Genomic DNA, 23,575 nt, shown 5'->3' with positions numbered 1-23,575 from the left:
CAGGTACCTGTGTACAGCGGTTCTTCCCCTGCTCACTAAGTGTGCCCCGCTGTTCGCTGGGACAGAGCCCTACGCCTCGCTCATAGACTCTCTACTTCACACCGTCTACCGGCTCTCTAAAGGATGCTGCCTCACCAAGGCACAGAGAGACGCTATCGAGGAGTGTCTACTGGCCACCTGTGGGTAAGGAAGGGCTTTGGGTTACTCTCTGCTAGTATATTTGACTGGCCACCTGTGGGTAAGGAAGGGCTTTCGGGTTACTGTCTGCTAGTATATTTGACTGGCCACCTGTGGGTAAGGGATGGCTTTCGGGTTACTTTCTGCTAGTATATTTGACTGGCCACCTGTGGGTAAGGAAGGGCTTTTGGGTTACTCTCTGCTAGTATATTTGACTGGCCACCTGTGGGTAAGGAAGGGCTTTTGGGTTACTAACTGCTAGTATATTTGTCTGGCCACCTGTGGGTAAGGGATGGCTTTCGGGTTACTGTCTGCTAGTATATTTGACTGGCCACCTGTGGGTAAGGAAGGGCTTTCGGGTTACTCTCTGCTAGTATATTTGACTGGCCTCCTGTGGGTAAGGAATGGCTTTCGGGTTACTCTCTGCTAGTATATTTGACTGGCCACCTGTGGGTAAGGAATGGCTTTTGGGTTACTCTCTGCTAGTATATTTGACTGGCCACCTGTGGGTAAGGGATGGTTACAACTGTAGGGATGGAAACACTCTCTATGTGACTATCTATCTTCTGGCTACAGATGTAGGATCTTAATTTGATCATCCTGTGGAAAAATGTGTAGTGTATTTGAGGTTTTATAAGGCTTCTGAAGTTTTGTAATTACGATTTAGAAATGTCAGACTAGATTATCAACCCCTACAGAAATGTCCATTCATTATAATCTACATAATAATTCACATTTCCTGTTACTTCGGTATTTTTTTTCCTGCCATAGCAAACTGGCTCAAATTCTGATCCTACATCTGTAGGTGTGGCTATGGGATGTGAGGGGTACACTTTCCTACTTCTACGGTAGTGGTCCTTTAATAAGTGTGTGTGTGTGTGTGTGTGTGTGTGTGTGTGTGTGTGTGTGTGTGTGTGTGTGTGTGTGTGTGTGTGTGTGCGTGTGTGTGTGTGTTCCCAGTCAACTGAGGCCGTCCATGATGCAACACCTGCTGAGACGCTTGGTGTTCGATGTTCCTCTCCTCAACGAACACACCAAGATGCCTCTCAAGGTTTCATTAGGTCTTCTTCTCTGTAGCCATTCTTCTCTGTAGCCTCCTCCAACCTCATCCTCCAACCTCCTCCGCCAACCTCATCCAGCCTCCTCCTCCAGCCTCCTCCTCCCTCCTTCCATCCCTCCCTCCTCCAACCTCCTCGTCCAACCTCCTCCTCCCTCCTTCTTTCCCTCCCTCCTCCAACCTCATCCTCCAACCTCATCCAACCTCCTCCTCCAACCTCATCCAACCTCCTCCTCCATCACCCTCCTCCTCATCCTCCTCCAACCTCATCCTCCAACCTCATCCTCCAACCTCATCCAACCTCCTCCTCCGTCGTCCTCCTCCTCATCCTCCTCCAACCTCCTCCTCCATCATCCTCCTCCTCATCCTCCTCCAACCTCCTCCTCCATCATCCTCCTCCTCATCCTTCTCCAACCTCCTCCATCAACCTCCTCCTCCTCCTCCAACCTTATCCTCATCCAACCTCCTCCTCCTCCTCCAACCTCATCCAACCTCCTCCTCCAACCTCCTCCAACCTCATCCTCCAACCTCATCCTCATCCAACATCCTCCTCCTCCAACCTCATACAACCTCCTCCTCCCTCCTCCAACCTCCAACTCCTCCTCCATACTCCTCCTCCAACCTCCTCCTCCTCCCTCCTCCTCCTCCTCCTCCATCCTCCTCCTCCAACCTCCTCCTCCTCCTCCAACCTCCTCCAACCTCCTCCATCCTCCTCCTCCAACCTCCTCCTCCTCCTCCAACCTCCTCCTCCTCCTCCATCCTCCTCCTCCATCCTCCTCCTCCAACCTCCTCCTCCTCCTCCAACCACATCCTCCAACCTCCTCCTCCAACCTCATTATAGTATTGTGTGTGTTTCTGAGGTGTTCAGTAATCATGCATCCTCCAACCTCCTCCTCCTCATCCTCCTCCATCATCCTCCTACATTTACATTTACATTTAAGTCATTTAGCAGACGCTCTTATCCAGAGCGACTTACAAATTGGTGCTTTCACCTTATGACATCCAGTGGAACAGCCACTTTACAATAGTGCATCTAGGTCTTTTAAGGGGGGGGGGGAGAAGGATTACTTTATCCTATCCTAGGTATTCCTTAAAGAGGTGGGGTTTCAGGTGTCTCCGGAAGGTGGTGATTGACTCCGCTGTCCTGGCGTCGTGAGGGAGTTTGTTCCACCATTGGGGAGCCAGAGCAGCGAACAGTTTTGACTGGGCTGAGCGGGAACTGTACTTCCTCAGTGGTAGGGAGGCGAGCAGGCCAGAGGTGGATGAACGCAGTGCCCTTGTTTGGGTGTAGGGCCTGATCAGAGCCTGGAGGTAGTGAGGTGCCGTTCCCCTCACAGCTCCGTAGGCAAGCACCATGGTCTTGTAGCGGATGCGAGCTTCAACTGGAAGCCAGTGGAGAGAGCGGAGGAGCGGGGTGACGTGAGAGAACTTGGGAAGGTTGAACACCAGACGGGCTGCGGCGTTCTGGATGAGTTGTAGGGGTTTAATGGCACAGGCAGGGAGCCCAGCCAACAGCGAGTTGCAGTAATCCAGACGGGAGATGACAAGTGCCTGGATTAGGACCTGCGCCGCTTCCTGTGTGAGGCAGGGTCGTACTCTGCGGATGTTGTAGAGCATGAACCTACAGGAACGGGCCACCGCCTTGATGTTATTTGAGAACGACAGGGTGTTGTCCAGGATCACGCCAAGGTTCTTAGCGCTCTGGGACGAGGACACAATGGAGTTGTCAACCGTGATGGCGAGATCATGGAACGGGTAGTCCTTCCCCGGGAGGAAGAGCAGCTCCGTCTTGCCGAGGTTCAGCTTGAGGTGATGATCCGTCATCCACACTGATATGTCTGCCAGACATGCAGAGATGCGATTCGCCACCTGGTCGTCAGAAGGGGGAAAGGAGAAGATTAATTGTGTGTCGTCTGCATAGCAATGATAGGAGAGACCATGTGAGGTTATGACAGAGCCAAGTGACTTGGTGTATAGCGAGAATAGGAGAGGGCCTAGAACAGAGCCCTGGGGGACACCAGTGGTGAGAGCACGTGGTGAGGAGACGGATTCTCGCCACGCCACCTGGTAGGAGCGACCTGTCAGGTAGGACGCAATCCAAGCGTGGGCCGCGCCGGAGATGCCCAACTCGGAGAGGGTGGAGAGGAGGATCTGATGGTTCACAGTATCGAAGGCAGCCGATAGGTCTAGAAGGATGAGAGCAGAGGAGAGAGAGTTAGCTTTAGCAGTGCGGAGCGCCTCCGTGATACAGAGAAGAGCAGTCTCAGTTGAATGACTAGTCTTGAAACCTGACTGATTTGGATCAAGAAGGTCATTCTGAGAGAGATAGCGGGAGAGCTGGCCAAGGACGGCACGTTCAAGAGTTTTGGAGAGAAAAGAAAGAAGGGATACTGGTCTGTAGTTGTTGACATCGGAGGGATCGAGTGTAGGTTTTTTCAGAAGGGGTGCAACTCTCGCTCTCTTGAAGACGGGAGGGACGTAGCCAGCGGTCAGGGATGAGTTGATGAGCGAGGTGAGGTAAGGGAGAAGGTCACCGGAGATGGTCTGGAGAAGAGAGGAGGGGATAGGGTCAAGCGGGCAGGTTGTTGGGCGGCCGGCCGTCACAAGACGTGAGATGTCATCTGGAGAGAGAGGGGAGAAAGAGGTCAGAGCACAGGGTAGGGCAGTGTGAGCAGAACCAGCGGTGTCGTTTGACTTAGCAAACGAGGATCGGATGTCGTCGACCTTCTTTTCAAAATGGTTGACGAAGTCATCTGCAGAGAGGGAGGAGGGGGAGGGGGAGGAGGATTCAAGAGGGAGGAGAAGGTGGCAAAGAGCTTCCTAGGGTTAGAGGCAGATGCTTGGAATTTAGAGTGGTAGAAAGTGGCTTTAGCAGCAGAGACAGAGGAGGAAAATGTAGAGAGGAGGGAGTGAAAGGATGCCAGGTCTGCAGGGAGGCGAGTTTTCCTCCATTTCCGCTCGGCTGCCCGGAGCCCTGTTCTGTGAGCTCGCAATGAGTCGTTGAGCCACGGAGCGGGAGGGGAGGACCGAGCCGGCCTGGAGGATAGGGGACTAGAGAGTCAAAGGATGCAGAAAGGGAGGAGAGGAGGGTTGAGGAGGCAGAATCAGGAGATAGGTTGGAGAAGGTTTGAGCAGAGGGAAGAGATGATAGGATGGAAGAGGAGAGAGTAGCGGGGGAGAGAGAGCGAAGGTTGGGACGGCGCGATACCATCCGAGTAGGGGGCAGTGTGGGAAGTGTTGGATGAGAGCGAGAGGGAAAAGGATACAAGGTAGTGGTCGGAGACTTGGAGGGGAGTTGCAGTGAGGTTAGTGGAGGAACAGCATCTAGTAAAGATGAGGTCGAGCGTATTGCCTGCCTTGTGAGTAGGGGGGAAGGTGAGAGGGTGAGGTCAAAAGAGGAGAGGAGTGGAAAGAAGGAGGCAGAGAGGAATGAGTCAAAGGTAGACGTGGGGAGGTTAAAGTCGCCCAGAACTGTGAGAGGTGAGCCGTCCTCAGGAAAGGAGCTTATCAAGGCATCAAGCTCATTGATGAACTCTCCGAGGAACCTGGAGGGCGATAAATGATAAGGATGTTAAGCTTGAAAGGGCTGGTAACTGTGACAGCATGGAATTCAAAGGAGGCGATAGACAGATGGGTAAGGGGAGAAAGAGAGAATGACCACTTGGGATAGATGAGGATCCCGGTGCCACCACCCCGCTGACCAGAAGCTCTCGGGGTGTGCGAGAGCACGTGGGCGGACGAAGAGAGAGCAGTAGGAGTAGCGGTGTTGTCTGTGGTGATCCATGTTTCCGTCAGAGCCAAGAAGTCGAGGGACTGGAGGGAGACATAGGCTGAGATGAACTCTGCCTTGTTGGCCGCAGATCGGCAGTTCCAGAGGCTACCGGAGACCTGGAACTCCACGTGGGTCGTGCGCGCTGGGACCACCAGATTAGGGTGGCTGCGGCCATGCGGTGTGGAGCGTTTGTATGGTCTGTGCAGAGAGGAGAGAACAGGGATAGACAGACACATAGTTGACAGGCTAGAGAAGAGGCTACGCTAATGCAGAGGAGATTGGAATGACAAGTGGACTACACGTCTCGAATGTTCAGAAAGTTAAGCTTACGTAGCAAGAATCTAATTGACTAAAATGATTAAAATGATAGAGTACTGCTGGGGTAGGCTAGCTGCGTTGTTGACACTACCCTAATCAAGTCGTACCGTTGAGTGTGAAGTTTCTACAATGCTGCTTATCGGGAGCTAGCTGGCTAGCTAGCAGTGTTGGTTACGTTACGTCGCGTAGGAGAACGACAATAGCTGGCTAGCTAACCTAGAAAATCGCTCTAGACTACACAATTATCTTTGAAACAAAGACGGCTATGTAGCTAGCTATGTAGCTAGCTACGATCAAACAAATCACACCGTTGGGACTGTAATGAAATGAAGTGAAAAAGTGATACTACCTGTGGAGCGACGCGGAATGCGACCGGAATGCGAAAGTTCTATTCAGTAGACGTTGGCTGGCTATTGGCTAGCTAGGAGTGTCTCCTACGTTAAGGACGACAAAATAGCTGGCTAGCTAACCTCGGTGAATTAAGATAATCACTCTAAGACTACACACTCTAAACTACACAATTATCTTGGATACGAAGACAGCAAAGACAACTATGTAGCTATCTAATACTACACTAATCAAGTCGTTCGGTTGAGTGTGATAGTTACTACAGTGCTACGGTAGCCGGTGAACGTATGCTAGCTGCTAGGCAGATAGGAGGGCGACGAAATACAATAATAACGCAATTATCACTCTAAGACTCCACACTCTAAGCTACACAATTATCTTGGATACGAAGACAGCAAAGACAACTATGTAGCTAGCTATGTAGCTAGCTAACACTACACTAATCAAGACGTTCAGTTGAGTGTGATAGTACTACAGTGCTACGGTAGACGGTGAACGTGTTGGACAGATAGGAGACGACGAAATACGATAATTACGCAATTATCTTTGATACAACGACGACTATGTAGCTAGCTAAGAGGAAATTGCTAAGATTAGACAAATCAGACCGTTGTACTATAATGAAATGTAATGAAATGTAATGAAAAAGTTATACAACCTGCAGACCGAAGCGCGGATGCGACCAGATCGCTCCAACCCGGGCACACGGGTTGGTCCTCCTCCAACCTCATTATAGTATTGTGTGTGTTTCTGAGGTGTTCAGTAATCATGTATCTTTGAGCACGATGGTAGACTGTGTATCTTGATGTTTCAGCTGTTGACCAATCACTACGAGCGTTGTTGGAAGTACTACTGTCTGGCGGGCGGCTGGGGGAGCTTTGGGGCGTCGTCGGACGAAGAGCTGCACCTCTCCAGGAAGCTGTTCTGGGGCATCTTCGATGCCCTGTCTCGCAAGGTACAGACTACATCCAGTGGTGGCTGGTGATGGGGAGGAGGGCGGGGCTCATAATAACGTCTGCAACGGAGTAAAGGGCATCGGAACACCTGGAAACCGTGGAAACCACGCGTCGAATGTATTAGATACCGTTCTGCTGTTTACCCGTTCCATCCGTTACAACGAGCCCCGTCCTCCCAAAATGAAGGTGTCACCAACCTCCTGTGGACTACACACACATATACACACACATATACACATATACACACACACAAACACACACACACACACACGCACACACACACATCCGTTACAACGAGCCCCGTCCTCCCAAAATGAAGGTGTCACCAACCTCCTGTGGACTACATCTACTGTGGTATTCAGTCCATCTACTGTGCTATTCAGTCCATCTACTGTGGTATTCAGTCCATCTACTGTGGTATTCAGTCCATCTACTGTGGTATTCAGTCCATCTACTGTGGTATTCAGTCCATCTACTGTGGTATTCAGTCCATCTTCTGTGGTATTCAGTCCATCTACTGTGGTATTCAGTCCATCTACTGTGGTATTCAGTCCATCTACAGTGGTAATCAGTCCATCTACTGTGGTATTCAGTCCATCTACTGTGGTATTCAGTCCATCTACTGTGGTATTCAGTCCATCTACTGTGGTATTCAGTCCATCTTCTGTGGTATTCAGTCCATCTACTGTGGTATTCAGTCCATCTACTGTGGTATTCAGTCCATCTACAGTGGTAATCAGTCCATCTACTGTGGTATTCAGTCCATCTACTGTGGTATTCAGTCCATCTACTGTGGTATTCAGTCCATCTACTGTGGTATTCAGTCCATCTACTGTGGTAATCAGTCCATCTACTGTGGTAATCAGTCCATCTACTGTGGTATTCAGTCCATCTACTGTGGTAATCAGTCCATCTACTGTGGTATTCAGTCCATCTACTGTGGTATTCAGTCCATCTACTGTGGTAATCAGTCCACCTACTGTGGTAATCAGTCCATCTACTGTGGTATTCAGTCCATCTACTGTGGTATTCAGTCCATCTACTGTGGTATTCAGTCCATCTATGTGGTATTCAGTCCATCTACTGTGGTATTCAGTCCATCTTCTGTGGTATTCAGTCCATCTACTGTGGTATTCAGTCCATCTACTGTGGTATTCAGTCCATCTACAGTGGTATTCAGTCCATCTACTGTGGTATTCAGTCCATCTACTGTGGTATTCAGTCCATCTACTGTGGTATTCAGTCCATCTACTGTGGTATTCAGTCCATCTTCTGTGGTATTCAGTCCATCTACTGTGGTATTCAGTCCATCTACTGTGGTATTCAGTCCATCTACAGTGGTAATCAGTCCATCTACTGTGGTATTCAGTCCATCTACTGTGGTATTCAGTCCATCTACTGTGGTATTCAGTCCATCTACTGTGGTAATCAGTCCATCTACTGTGGTAATCAGTCCATCTACTGTGGTATTCAGTCCATCTACTGTGGTAATCAGTCCATCTACTGTGGTATTCAGTCCATCTACTGTGGTATTCAGTCCATCTACTGTGGTAATCAGTCCACCTACTGTGGTAATCAGTCCATCTACTGTGGTATTCAGTCCATCTACTGTGGTATTCAGTCCATCTACTGTGGTATTCAGTCCATCTACTGTGGTATTCAGTATCTACTGTGGTGTTCAGTCCATCTACTGTGGTATTATCACCTATTGAAGATGCTGAGATTGTGATGGTTTAGGGCCCTCTAGTGGTCAGGGCCCTCTAGTGGTCAGTGGGAAACATCACCTACCATACTATCTTACCCTGGGAGTGGTCAGGGCCCTCTAGTGGTCAGGGCCCTCTAGTGGTCAGGGCCCTCTAGTGGTCAGGGGGAAACATCACCTACCATACTATCTTACCCTGGGAGTGGTCAGGGCCCTCTAGTGGTCAGGGCCCTCTAGTGGTCAGGGCCCTCTAGTGGTCAGGGGGAAACATCACCTACCATACTATCTTACCCTGGGAGTGGTCAGGGCCCTCTAGTGGTCAGGGCCCTCTAGTGGTCAGGGCCCTCTAGTGGTCAGGGGGAAACATCACCTACCATACTATCTTACCCTGGGAGTGGTCAGGGCCCTCTAGTGGTCAGGGCCCTCTAGTGGTCAGGGCCCTCTAGTGGTCAGGGCCCTCTAGTGGTCAGGGGGAAACATCACCTACCATACTATCTTACCCTGGGAGTGGTCAGGGCCCTCTAGTGGTCAGGGCCCTCTAGTGGTCAGGGCCCTCTAGTGGTCAGGGGAAACATCACCTACCATACTATCTTACCCTGGGAGTGGTCAGGGCCCTCTAGTGGTCAGGGCCTCTAGTGGTCAGGGCCCTCAGTGTTCACCATCAGGGTTCTAGTGATTCGTGTTTTATGGGGAAACATCACCTACCATACTATCTTACACTGGGACTGGTCAGGGCCCTCTAGTGGTCAGGGCCCTCTAGTTCAGGGCCCTCTGAGTGGTCAGGGCCCTCTAGTGGTTAGGGGAAACATCACCTACCATACTATCTTACCCTGGGAGTGGTCAGGGCCCTCTAGTGGTCAGGGCCTCTAAAGTGGTCAGGGCCCTCCAGTGGTCAGGGGAAACATCACCTACCATACTATCTTACCCTGGGAGTGGTCAGGGCCCTCCAGTGGTCCAGGGAAGTGGTCAGTGGGGAAACATCACTCACATGACCTTGTTCACCATCACTGGGTTATAAAGTGATTCGTGTTTTATGTCGAGACAAAGCTTCATATTAGTCTTTTGTTTAAACTGTCTCTGACCTGACCCGACCAGGGGTCCAGAAGCTGTTTAAACTGTCTCTGACCCGACCAGGGGTCCAGAAGCTGTTTAAACTGTCTCTGTCCTGCCCCGACCAGGGGTCCAGAAGCTGTTTAAACTGTCTCTGTCCCAACCAGGGGTCCAGAAGCTGTTTAAACTGTCTCTGTCCTGCCCCGACCAGGGGTCCAGAAGCTGTTTAAACTGTCTCTGACCTGACCAGGGGTCCAGAAGCTGTTTAAACTGTAGCTGTCCTGCCCCGACCAGGGGTCCAGAAGCTGTTTAAACTGTCTCTGTCCTGACCAGGGGTCCAGAAGCTGTTTAAACTGTCTCTGACCTGTCCCGACCAGGGGTCCAGAAGCTGTTTAAACTGTCTCTGACCTGCCCCGACCAGGGGTCCAGAAGCTGTTTAAACTGTCTCTGTCCTGCCCCAACCAGGGGTCCAGAAGCTGTTTAAACTGTCTCTGCCCTGTCCTGACCAGGGGTCCAGAAGCTGTTTAAACTGTCTCTGTCCTGCCCCGACCAGGGGTCCAGAAGCTGTTTAAACTGTCTCTGACCTGACCAGGGGTCCAGAAGCTGTTTAAACTGTCTCTGACCTGTCCTGACCAGGGGTCCAGAAGCTGTTTAAACTGTAGCTGTCCTGCCCCGACCAGGGGTCCAGAAGCTGTTTAAACTGTCTCTGCCCTGTCCTGACCAGGGGTCCAGAAGCTGTTTAAACTGTCTCTGTCCTGCCCCGACCAGGGGTCCAGAAGCTGTTTAAACTGTCTCTGCCCTGACCAGGGGCCCAGAAGCTGTTTAAACTGTCTCTGTCCTGACCAGGGGTCCAGAAGCTGTTTAAACTGTCTCTGTCCTGACCAGGGGTCCAGAAGCTGTTTAAACTGTCTCTGCCCCGACCAGGGGTCCAGAAGCTGTTTAAACTGTCTCTGACCCGACCAGGGGTCCAGAAGCTGTTTAAACTGTCTCTGACCCGACCAGGGGGGTCCAGAAGCTGTTTAAACTGTCTCTGACCCGACCAGGGGTCCAGAAGCTGTTTAAACTGTCTCTGACCCGACCAGGGGTCCAGAAGCTGTTTAAACTGTCTCTGTCCTGACCAGGGGTCCAGAAGCTGTTTAAACTGTCTCTGCTGTGGTTCCTGACTACACACACACACACACACACACACACACACACACACACACACACACACACACACACACACACACACACACACACACACACACACACACACACACACACACACACTCTCTCTCTCTTCATATGCAGCGGTCTCCTCTCCCTCTCCAGAGGTACGACCAGGAGCTGTTTAAGCTGGCTCTCCCGTGTCTGAGTGCCGTGGCCGGGGCACTACCACCTGACTACATGGAGAGTAACTATGTGGCCGTGATGGAGAAACAGTCCTCTATGGACCCCGAGGGAAACTTCAACCCACAGCCAGCAGACACCACCAAGTAAGACCAACGTTGATTCAGTTGATTCAGTCCGAATATAATCAAGGTATTCTCTTCTTTCTGACGGGGCGTGTGACAGTGACGGTCGTTGTACTTCTTTTGTGTCTCCTGCTGTGGCCCAGTGTGAACGTCCCGGAGAAGCTGGATCACTTTGTCACTAAATATGCTGAGCATTCACATGACAAGTGGTCCATGGACAAGGTGAGGGCGTTGTCTCGAAGCGCTTGATTGAATGAGGAAATTGATTAATTGATTCAGTCATAGATTAATTGATTCAGCCATTGATTCATTGATTCAGTCATTGATTCATTGATTCATTTATTGATTCATTGATTCAGTCATTGATTCATTGAGTCAGTCATTGATTCAGCCATTGATTCAGCCATTGATTCATTGATTCAGTCATTGATTAATTCATTAATCTATTTCTCTCTCTCCTATATCTCTCTCTCGTCTGTCTCAGTTTTCCAACGGCTGGGTTCACGGGGACAAGGTGTGTGAGGCCTCTAAAGCCCACCCTCTCCTCAAGCCCTATAAAGGGCTGTCAGAGAAGGTAAGATCGTACTGGAACACGAGGCTGTGTTCTATCATTTGTTAGTCTACAACCAGGTCAGACTCAGTTCATCAACAACCAGGTCAGACACAGTGGTCAGGTCAGACTCAGTTTATCAACAACCAGGACAGGTCAGACTCAGTTTATCAACAACCAGGCCAGACTCAGTTCATCAACAACCAATGTAAACAACCAACTTAAATGTAAATGTAAACAACCAGGTCAGACTCAGTTCATCAACAACCAGGTCAGACTCAGTTCATCAACAACCAGGTCAGACTCAGTTCATCAACAACCAGGTCAGACTCAGTTCATCAACAACCAGGCCAGACTCAGTTCATCAACAACCAGGTCAGACTCAGTTCATCAACAACCAGGTCATACACAGTTCATCAACAACCAGGTCAGACTCAGTTCATCAACAACCAGGTCAGACACAGTTCATCAACAACCAGGTCAGACTCAGTTCATCAACAACCAGGTCAGACTCAGTTCATCAACAACCAGGTCAGACACAGTTCATCAACAACCAGGTCAGACTCAGTTCATCAACAACCAGGTCAGAGACAGTTCATCAACAACCAGGTCAGACTCAGTTCATCAACAACCAGGTCAGACTCAGTTCATCAACAACCAGGTCAGAGACAGTTCATCAACAACCAGGTCAGACTCAGTTCATCAACAACCAGGTCAGACTCAGTTCATCAACAACCAGGCCAGACTCAGTTCATCAACAACCAGGTCAGGTCAGACACAGTCCATCAACAACCAGGTCAGGTCAGACTCAGTTCATCAACAACCAGGTCAGACACAGTTTATCAACAACCAGGTCAGACTCAGTTCATCAACAACCAGGTCAGACTCAGTTCATCAACAACCAGGTCAGACTCAGTTCATCAACAACCAGGTCAGACTCAGTTCATCAACAACCAGGTCAGACTCAGTTCATCAACAACCAGGTCAGACTCAGTTCATCAACAACCAGGTCAGGTCAGACACAGTACATCAACAACCAGGTCAGGTCAGACTCAGTTCATCAACAACCAGGTCAGACACAGTTTATCAACAACCAGGTCAGACTCAGTTCATCAACAACCAGGTCAGACTCAGTTCATCAACAACCAGGTCAGACTCAGTTCATCAACAACCAGGTCAGACTCAGTTCATCAACAACCAGGTCAGACTCAGTTCATCAACAACCAGGTCAGACTCAGTTCATCAACAACCAGGTCAGACTCAGTTCATCAACAACCAGGTCAGACTCAGTTCATCAACAACCAGGTCAGACACAGTCCATCAACAACCAGGTCAGACTCAGTTCATCAACAACCAGGTCAGACACAGTGGTCAGGTCAGACTCAGTTTATCAACAACCAGGTCAGGTCAGACTCAGTTTATCAACAACCAGGCCAGACTCAGTTCATCAACAACCAGGTCAGACTCAGTTCATCAACAACCAGGTCAGACTCAGTTCATCAACAACCAGGTCAGACTCAGTTCATCAACAACCAGGCCAGACTCAGTTCATCAACAACCAGGTCAGACTCAGTTCATCAACAACCAGGTCAGACACAGTTCATCAACAACCAGGTCAGACTCAGTTCATCAACAACCAGGTCAGACACAGTTCATCAACAACCAGGTCAGACTCAGTTCATCAACAACCAGGTCAGACTCAGTTCATCAACAACCAGGTCAGACACAGTTCATCAACAACCAGGTCAGACTCAGTTCATCAACAACCAGGTCAGAGACAGTTCATCAACAACCAGGTCAGACTCAGTTCATCAACAACCAGGTCAGACTCAGTTCATCAACAACCAGGTCAGAGACAGTTCATCAACAACCAGGTCAGACTCAGTTCATCAACAACCAGGTCAGACTCAGTTCATCAACAACCAGGTCAGACACAGTTCATCAACAACCAGGTCAGGTCAGACACAGTCCATCAACAACCAGGTCAGGTCAGACTCAGTTTATCAACAACCAGGTCAGACTCAGTTCATCAACAACCAGGTCAGACTCAGTTCATCAACAACCAGGTCAGACTCAGTTCATCAACAACCAGGTCAGACTCAGTTCATCAACAACCAGGTCAGACTCAGTTCATCAACAACCAGGTCAGACTCAGTTCATCAACAACCAGGTCAGACTCAGTTCATCAACAACCAGGTCAGACACAGTTCATCAACAACCAGGTCAGGTCAGACACAGTCCATCAACAACCAGGTCAGACTCAGTTCATCAACAACCAGGTCAGACACAGTGGTCAGGTCAGACTCAGTTTATCAACAACCAGGTCAGGTCAGACTCAGTTTATCAACAACCAGGCCAGACTCAGTTCATCAACAACCAGGTCAGACTCAGTTCATCAACAACCAGGTCAGACTCAGTTCATCAACAACCAGGCCAGACTCAGTTCATCAACAACCAGGTCAGACTCAGTTCATCAACAACCAGGTCAGACACAGTTCATCAACAACCAGGTCAGACTCAGTTCATCAACAACCAGGTCAGACTCAGTTCATCAACAACCAGGTCAGACACAGTGGTCAGGTCAGACTCAGTTTATCAACAACCAGGTCAGGTCAGACTCAGTTTATCAACAACCAGGTCAGGTCAGACTCAGTTTATCAACAACCAGGCCAGACTCAGTTCATCAACAACCAGGTCAGACTCAGTTCATCAACAACCAGGTCAGACTCAGTTCATCAACAACCAGGCCAGACTCAGTTCATCAACAACCAGGTCAGACTCAGTTCATCAACAACCAGGTCAGACACAGTTCATCAACAACCAGGTCAGACTCAGTTCATCAACAACCAGGTCAGACTCAGTTCATCAACAACCAGGTCAGACACAGTGGTCAGGTCAGACTCAGTTTATCAACAACCAGGTCAGGTCAGACTCAGTTTATCAACAACCAGGCCAGACTCAGTTCATCAACAACCAGGTCAGACTCAGTTCATCAACAACCAGGTCAGACTCAGTTCATCAACAACCAGGTCAGACTCAGTTCATCAACAACCAGGCCAGACTCAGTTCATCAACAACCAGGTCAGACTCAGTTCATCAACAACCAGGTCATACACAGTTCATCAACAACCAGGTCAGACTCAGTTCATCAACAACCAGGTCAGACACAGTTCATCAACAACCAGGTCAGACTCAGTTCATCAACAACCAGGTCAGACTCAGTTCATCAACAACCAGGTCAGACACAGTTCATCAACAACCAGGTCAGACTCAGTTCATCAACAACCAGGTCAGAGACAGTTCATCAACAACCAGGTCAGACTCAGTTCATCAACAACCAGGTCAGACTCAGTTCATCAACAACCAGGTCAGAGACAGTTCATCAACAACCAGGTCAGACTCAGTTCATCAACAACCAGGTCAGACTCAGTTCATCAACAACCAGGTCAGACACAGTTCATCAACAACCAGGTCAGGTCAGACACAGTCCATCAACAACCAGGTCAGGTCAGACTCAGTTCATCAACAACCAGGTCAGACACAGTTTATCAACAACCAGGTCAGACTCAGTTCATCAACAACCAGGTCAGACTCAGTTCATCAACAACCAGGTCAGACTCAGTTCATCAACAACCAGGTCAGACTCAGTTCATCAACAACCAGGTCAGACTCAGTTCATCAACAACCAGGTCAGACTCAGTTCATCAACAACCAGGTCAGACTCAGTTCATCAACAACCAGGTCAGACACAGTTCATCAACAACCAGGTCAGGTCAGACACAGTCCATCAACAACCAGGTCAGACTCAGTTCATCAACAACCAGGTCAGACACAGTGGTCAGGTCAGACTCAGTTTATCAACAACCAGGTCAGGTCAGACTCAGTTTATCAACAACCAGGCCAGACTCAGTTCATCAACAACCAGGTCAGACTCAGTTCATCAACAACCAGGTCAGACTCAGTTCATCAACAACCAGGCCAGACTCAGTTCATCAACAACCAGGTCAGACTCAGTTCATCAACAACCAGGTCAGACACAGTTCATCAACAACCAGGTCAGACTCAGTTCATCAGACTCAGTTCATCAACAACCAGGTCAGACTCAGTTCATCAACAACCAGGTCAGACTCAGTTCATCAACAACCAGGTCAGACTCAGTTCATCAACAACCAGGTCAGACTCAGTTCATCAACAACCAGGTCATACACAGTTCATCAACAACCAGGTCAGACTCAGTTCATCAACAACCAGGTCAGACTCAGTTCATCAACAACCAGGTCAGACTCAGTTCATCAACAACCAGGTCAGACTCAGTTCATCAACAACCAGGTCAGACAGTTCATCAACAACCAGGTCAGACTCAGTTCATCAACAACCAGGTCAGAGACAGTTCATCAACAACCAGGTCAGACTCAGTTCATCAACAACCAGGTCAGACTCAGTTCATCAACAACCAGGTCAGACAGTTCATCAACAACCAGGTCAGACTCAGTTCATCAACAACCAGGTCAGACAGTTCATCAACAACCAGGTTCAGTTCATCAACAACCAGGTCAGGTCAGACACAGTCCATCAACAACCAGGTCAGGTCAGACTCAGTTTATCAACAACCAGGTCAGACTCAGTTCATCAACAACCAGGTCAGACTCAGTTCATCAACAACCAGGTCAGACTCAGTTCATCAACAACCAGGTCAGACTCAGTTCATCAACAACCAGGTCAGACTCAGTTCATCAACAACCAGGTCAGACTCAGTTCATCAACAACCAGGTCAGACTCAGTTCATCAACAACCAGGTCAGACTCAGTTCATCAACAACCAGGTCAGACACAGTTCATCAACAACCAGGTCAGGTCAGACACAGTCCATCAACAACCAGGTCAGACTCAGTTCATCAACAACCAGGTCAGACACAGTGGTCAGGTCAGACTCAGTTTATCAACAACCAGGTCAGGTCAGACTCAGTTTATCAACAACCAGGCCAGACTCAGTTCATCAACAACCAGGTCAGACTCAGTTCATCAACAACCAGGTCAGACTCAGTTCATCAACAACCAGGCCAGACTCAGTTCATCAACAACCAGGTCAGACTCAGTTCATCAACAACCAGGTCAGACTCAGTTCATCAACAACCAGGTCAGACACAGTTCATCAACAACCAGGTCAGACTCAGTTCATCAACAACCAGGTCAGACTCAGTTCATCAACAACCAGGTCAGACTCAGTTCATCAACAACCAGGTCAGACTCAGTTCATCAGACTCAGTTCATCAGGTCAGAACAGTTCATCAACAACCAGGTCAGTCAGACAGTTCATCAACAACCAGGTCAGACTCAGTTCATCAACAACCAGGTCAGACTCAGTTCATCAACAACCAGGTCAGACTCAGTTCATCAACAACCAGGTCAGACTCAGTTCATCAACAACCAGGCCAGACTCAGTTCATCAACAACCAGGTCAGACTCAGTTCATCAACAACCAGGTCATACACAGTTCATCAACAACCAGGTCAGACTCAGTTCATCAACAACCAGGTCAGACACAGTTCATCAACAACCAGGTCAGACTCAGTTCATCAACAACCAGGTCAGACTCAGTTCATCAACAACCAGGTCAGACTCAGTTCATCAACAACCAGGTCAGACTCAGTTCATCAACAACCAGGTCAGAGACAGTTCATCAACAACCAGGTCAGACTCAGTTCATCAACAACCAGGTCAGACTCAGTTCATCAACAACCAGGTCAGAGACAGTTCATCAACAACCAGGTCAGACTCAGTTCATCAACAACCAGGTCAGACTCAGTTCATCAACAACCAGGTCAGACACAGTTCATCAACAACAGGTCAGGTCAGACACAGTCCATCAACAACCAGGTCAGGTCAGACTCAGTTCATCAACAACCAGGTCAGACCAGTTTATCAACAACCAGGTCAGACTCAGTTCATCAACAACCAGGTCAGACTCAGTTCATCAACAACCAGGTCAGACTCAGTTCATCAACAACCAGGTCAGACTCAGTTCATCAACAACCAGGTCAGACTCAGTTCATCAACAACCAGGTCAGACTCAGTTCATCAACAACCAGGTCAGACTCAGTTCATCAACAACCAGGTCAGACACAGTTCATCAACAACCAGGTCAGGTCAGACACAGTCCATCAACAACCAGGTCAGTCAGTTCATCAACAACCAGGTCAACACAGTGGTCAGGTCAGACTCAGTTTATCAACAACCAGGTCAGGTCAGACTCAGTTTATCAACAACCAGGCCAGACTCAGTTCATCAACAACCAGGTCAGACTCAGTTCATCAACAACCAGGTCAGACTCAGTTCATCAACAACCAGGCCAGACTCAGTTCATCAACAACCAGGTCAGACTCAGTTCATCAACAACCAGGTCAGACACAGTTCATCAACAACCAGGTCAGACTCAGTTCATCAACAACCAGGTCAGACTCAGTTCATCAACAACCAGGTCAGACTCAGTTCATCAACAACCAGGTCAGACTCAGTTCATCAACAACCAGGTCAGACTCAGTTCATCAACAACCAGGTCAGACTCAGTTCATCAACAACCAGGTCATACACAGTTCATCAACAACCAGGTCAGACTCAGTTCATCAACAACCAGGTCAGACTCAGTTCATCAACAACCAGGTCAGACTCAGTTCATCAACAACCAGGTCAGACTCAGTTCATCAACAACCAGGTCAGACTCAGTTCATCAACAACCAGGTCAGACTCAGTTCATCAACAACCAGGTCAGACTCAGTTCATCAACAACCAGGTCAGACTCAGTTCATCAACAACCAGGTCAGACTCAGTTCATCAACAACCAGGTCAGACTCAGTTCATCAACAACCAGGTCAGAGACAGTTCATCAACAACCAGGTCAGACTCAGTTCATCAACAACCAGGTCAGACTCAGTTCATCAACAACCAGGTCAGACACAGTTCATCAACAACCAGGTCAGGTCAGACACAGTCCATCAACAACCAGGTCAGACTCAGTTCATCAACAACCAGGTCAGACTCAGTTCATCAACAACCAGGTCAGACTCAGTTCATCAACAACCAGGTCAGACTCAGTTCATCAACAACCAGGTCAGACTCAGTTCATCAACAACCAGATCAGACTCAGTTCATCAACAACCAGGTCAGACTCAGTTCATCAACAACCAGGTCAGACACAGTTCATCAACAACCAGGTCAGGTCAGACTCAGTCCATCAACAACCAGGTCAGTTCATCAACAACCAGGTCAGACTCAGTTCATCAACAACCAGGTCAGACTCAGTTCATCAACAACCAGGTCAGACTCAGTTCATCAACAACCAGGTCAGACTCAGTTCATCAACAACCAGGTCAGACACAGTTCATCAACAACCAGGTCAGGTCAGACACAGTCCATCATCAACCAGGTCATCAGAGTCTCTTCTCTGTGAGATATATCTGTCTACCGGCCAGTCTCTCTCTGAGTCTCTTCTCTTGTCTTACCGTCCAGTCTCACTCTGAGTCTCTTCTCTGTGTCCCTCTAGGATAAAGAGTTGTACCGGCCAGTCTCTCTCTAAGCCTCTTCTCTGTGTCCCTCTAGGATAAAGAGTTGTACCGGCCAGTCTCTCTCTGAGCCTCTTCTCTGTGTCCCTCTAGGATAAAGAGTTGTACCGCTGGCCAATCAAGGAGTCTCTGAAGACGATGGTGATGTGGTGCTGGAGCATAGAGAGGACCAGGGAGGGAGACCCAGCCAGCCTACACAACAGAACACGTAGGATCTCTCAGATCAGCCAGGTAGGAGACGGTCACAGCCTTACAGTAACAACGTACAGTACTGACTGTGATGTTCCAGCTGCTCCATCCATTCTAATGCACTGTGTTGTACCAGTACTGACTGTGATGTTCCAGCTGCTCCATCCATTCTAATGCACTGTGTTCCAGCTGCTCCATCCATTCTAATGCACTGTGTTATACTGCTCCTGGTAATGCCTTTACGTGGTCGTCCAGTCTCCTCTCTGATTCATACACTCCACAGCTCAGTAGGGACATTCCCAACAGTAGACACTGACTGTTTCAGCATAGCAGAATATACAGTATGTCCTTCACCTGTCAGAGCAAAGTACAGGACATGTCAAGTAGCTAACAGTCCTGAGAAGAGTCCTGAGACTACAGGACATGTCAAGTAGCTAACAGGATCTGTGACTACAGGACATGTCAAGTAGCTAACGGTCCTGAGAAGAGTCCTGAGACTACAGGACATGTCAAGTAGCTAACAGTCCTGAGAAGAGTCCTGAGACTACAGGACATGTCAAGTAGCTAACAGTCCTTAGAAGAGTCCTGAGACTACAGGACATGTCAAGTAGCTAACAGTCCTGAGAAGAGTCCTGAGACTACAGGACATGTCAAGTAGCTAACAGTCCTGAGAAGAGTCCTGAGACTACAGGACATGTCAAGTAGCTAACAGTCCTTAGAAGAGTCCTGAGACTACAGGACATGTCAAGTAGCTAACAGTCCTGAGAAGAGTCCTGAGACTACAGGACATGTCAAGTAGCTAACAGTCCTGACAAGAGTCCTGAGACTACAGGACATGTCAAGTAGCTAACAGTCCTTAGAAGAGTACTGAGACTACAAGACATGTCAAGTAGCTAACAGTCCTCAGAAGAGTCCTGAGACTACAGGACATGTCAAGTAGCTAACAGTCCTGAGAAGAGTCCTGAGACTACAGGACATGTCAAGTAGCTAACAGTCCTGTCTCTCCCTCTGTGTTCTTCCCAGCAACACTCTGTCGAAGGAGCTCCAGGTTTCAGCCCCAGACCCATCGACATGAGCAATGTGACACTGTCCCGGGACCTGCACGTGAGTGACACGCTACACGTGCTCTGAGTGACACGCTACACATACTCTGAGTGACACGCTACACATACTCTGAGTACCATGTGACACGCTACACATAGTCTGAGTACCATGTGACACGCTACACATACTCTGAGTACCATGTGACACGCTACACATACTCTGAGTACCATGTGACACGCTACACATACTCTGAGTACCATGTGACACGCTACACATACTCTGAGTGACACGCTACACATACTCTGAGTGACACGCTACACATAGTCTGAGTGACACGCTACACATACTCTGAGTGACACGCTATACATACTCTGAGTGACACGCTACACGTGCTCTGAGTGACACGCTACACGTGCTCTGAGTGACACGCTACACATACTCTGAGTGACACGCTACACATACTCTGAGTGACTTGCTAAACATGCTCTGAGTGACACGCTACACGTGCTCTGAGTGACACGCTAAACATGCTCTGAGTGACACGCTACACGTGCTCTGAGTGACACGCTACACGTGCTCTGAGTGACACGCTACACATACTCTGAGTGACACGCTACACATACTCTGGGTGACACGCTACACATACTCTGAGTACCATGTGACACGCTACACGTGCTCTGAGTGACACGCTAAACATGCTCTGAGTGACACGCTACACGTGCTCTGAGTGACATGCTACACGTGCTCTGAGTGACACGCTACACGTGCTCTGAGTGACACGCTACACGTGCTCTGAGTGACACGCTACACGTGCTCTGAGTGACACGCTACACATACTCTGAGTGACACGCTACACATACTCTGGGTGACACGCTACACATACTCTGAGTGACACGCTACACATACTCTGAGTACCATGTGACACGCTACACGTGCTCTGAGTGACACGCTACACATACTCTGAGTGACCCGCTACACATACTCTGAGTGGCACGCAACACGTGCTCTGAGTGACACGCTACACATACTCTGAGTGACACGCTACACATACTCTGAGTGACACGCTACACATACTCTGAGTGACACGCTACACATGCTCTGAGTGACATGCTACACATACTCTGAGTGACACGCTACATGCTCTGAGTGACATGCTACACATGCTCTGAGTGACACGCTACACATGCTCTGAGTGACACGATACACATACTCTGAGTGACACGCTACACGTGCTCTGAGTGACACGCTACACATACTCTGAGTGACACGATACACATACTCTGAGTGACACGCTACACATACTCTGAGTGACACGCTACACATACTCTGAGTGACACGCTACACATACTCTGAGTGACACGCTACACATACTCTGAGTGACACGCTATACATACTCTGAGTGATATGCTACACATACTCTGAGTACCATGTGACACGCTACCCATGCTCTGAGTGACACGCTACACATACTCTGAGTACCATGTGACACGCTACACATACTCTGAGTGACACGCTACACATACTCTGAGTACCATGTGCCACGCTACACATACTCTGAGTGACACGCTACACATACTCTGAGTGACACGCTACACATACTCTGAGTGACACGCTACACATACTCTGAGTGACACGCTACACATACTCTGAGTGACACGCTACACATACTCTGAGTGACACGCTATACATACTCTGAGTGATATGCTACACATACTCTGAGTACCATGTGACACGCTACCCATGCTCTGAGTGACACGCTACACATACTCTGAGTACCATGTGACACGCTACACGTGCTCTGAGTGACACGCTAAACATGCTCTGAGTGACACGCTACACGTGCTCTGAGTGACATGCTACACGTGCTCTGAGTGACACGCTACACGTGCTCTGAGTGACACGCTACACGTGCTCTGAGTGACACGCTACACGTGCTCTGAGTGACACGCTACACATACTCTGAGTGACACGCTACACATACTCTGGGTGACACGCTACACATACTCTGAGTGACACGCTACACATACTCTGAGTACCATGTGACACGCTACACGTGCTCTGAGTGACACGCTACACATACTCTGAGTGACCCGCTACACATACTCTGAGTGGCACGCAACACGTGCTCTGAGTGACACGCTACACATACTCTGAGTGACACGCTACACATACTCTGAGTGACACGCTACACATACTCTGAGTGACACGCTACACATGCTCTGAGTGACATGCTACACATACTCTGAGTGACACGCTACATGCTCTGAGTGACATGCTACACATGCTCTGAGTGACACGCTACACATGCTCTGAGTGACACGATACACATACTCTGAGTGACACGCTACACGTGCTCTGAGTGACACGCTACACATACTCTGAGTGACACGATACACATACTCTGAGTGACACGCTACACATACTCTGAGTGACACGCTACACATACTCTGAGTGACACGCTACACATACTCTGAGTGACACGCTACACATACTCTGAGTGACACGCTACACATACTCTGAGTGACACGCTATACATACTCTGAGTGATATGCTACACATACTCTGAGTACCATGTGACACGCTACCCATGCTCTGAGTGACACGCTACACATACTCTGAGTACCATGTGACACGCTACACATACTCTGAGTGACACGCTACACATACTCTGAGTACCATGTGCCACGCTACACATACTCTGAGTGACACGCTACACATACTCTGAGTGACACGCTACACGTGCTCTGAGTGACACGCTACACGTGCTCTGAGTGACACGCTACACATACTCTGAGTGACTTGCTAAACATGCTCTGAGTGACACGCTACACGTGCTCTGAGTGACACGCTAAACATGCTCTGAGTGACACGCTACACATACTCTGAGTGACTTGCTAAACATACTCTGAGTGACACGCTACACATACTCTGAGTGACTTGCTAAACATACTCTGAGTGACACGCTACACATACTCTGAGTGACACGCTACACATGCTCTGAGTGACATGCTACACATACTCTGAGTGACACGCTACATGCTCTGAGTGACATGCTACACATGCTCTGAGTGACACGCTACACATGCTCTGAGTGACACGATACACATACTCTGAGTGACACGCTACACGTGCTCTGAGTGACACGCTACACATACTCTGAGTGACACGATACACATACTCTGAGTGACACGCTACACATACTCTGAGTGACACGCTACACATACTCTGAGTGACACGCTACACATACTCTGAGTGACACGCTACACATACTCTGAGTGACACGCTACACATACTCTGAGTGACACGCTATACATACTCTGAGTGATATGCTACACATACTCTGAGTACCATGTGACACGCTACCCATGCTCTGAGTGACACGCTACACATACTCTGAGTA

General features: G+C 49.0%; 1 protein-coding gene across 1 annotated transcript; it reads left to right on the top strand.

Moving 5' to 3' along the window:
- LOC135573565 (ryanodine receptor 2-like) lies at positions 1-20,462 on the top strand. The gene is made up of 9 exons (XM_065022825.1): positions 1-183; positions 1,138-1,228; positions 6,487-6,627; positions 10,692-10,855; positions 10,978-11,056; positions 11,319-11,408; positions 19,036-19,173; positions 20,155-20,235; positions 20,334-20,462. Exons 2-9 carry the CDS (start codon positions 1,154-1,156, stop codon positions 20,460-20,462), a joined length of 897 nt encoding a protein of 298 aa, XP_064878897.1. The 5' UTR covers positions 1-183; positions 1,138-1,153.
- The last annotated feature ends 3,113 nt before the right edge of the window (positions 20,463-23,575 follow it).

This window comes from Oncorhynchus nerka, linkage group LG10 (genome assembly GCF_034236695.1).
Source record: "Oncorhynchus nerka isolate Pitt River linkage group LG10, Oner_Uvic_2.0, whole genome shotgun sequence".
Taxonomy (NCBI): domain Eukaryota; kingdom Metazoa; phylum Chordata; class Actinopteri; order Salmoniformes; family Salmonidae; genus Oncorhynchus; species Oncorhynchus nerka.
This window is presented reverse-complemented; position numbering and strand designations above follow the sequence as displayed.

What these genes read in the sequence shown, in the direction of transcription:
- LOC135573565 (XM_065022825.1), top strand. Translation starts at nt 1,154, where the DNA reads ATGATGCAACACCTGCTGAGACGCTTGGTGTTCGATGTTCCTCTCCTC. An exon ending in TCGATGCCCTGTCTCGCAAG is followed by an intron (nt 6,628 to 10,691) that starts GTACAGACTACA and finishes CTCCCTCTCCAG; the next exon opens with AGGTACGACCAGGAGCTGTT. An exon ending in CACTGTCCCGGGACCTGCAC is followed by an intron (nt 20,236 to 20,333) that starts GTGAGTGACACG and finishes CGCTACACATAG; the next exon opens with TCTGAGTACCATGTGACACG.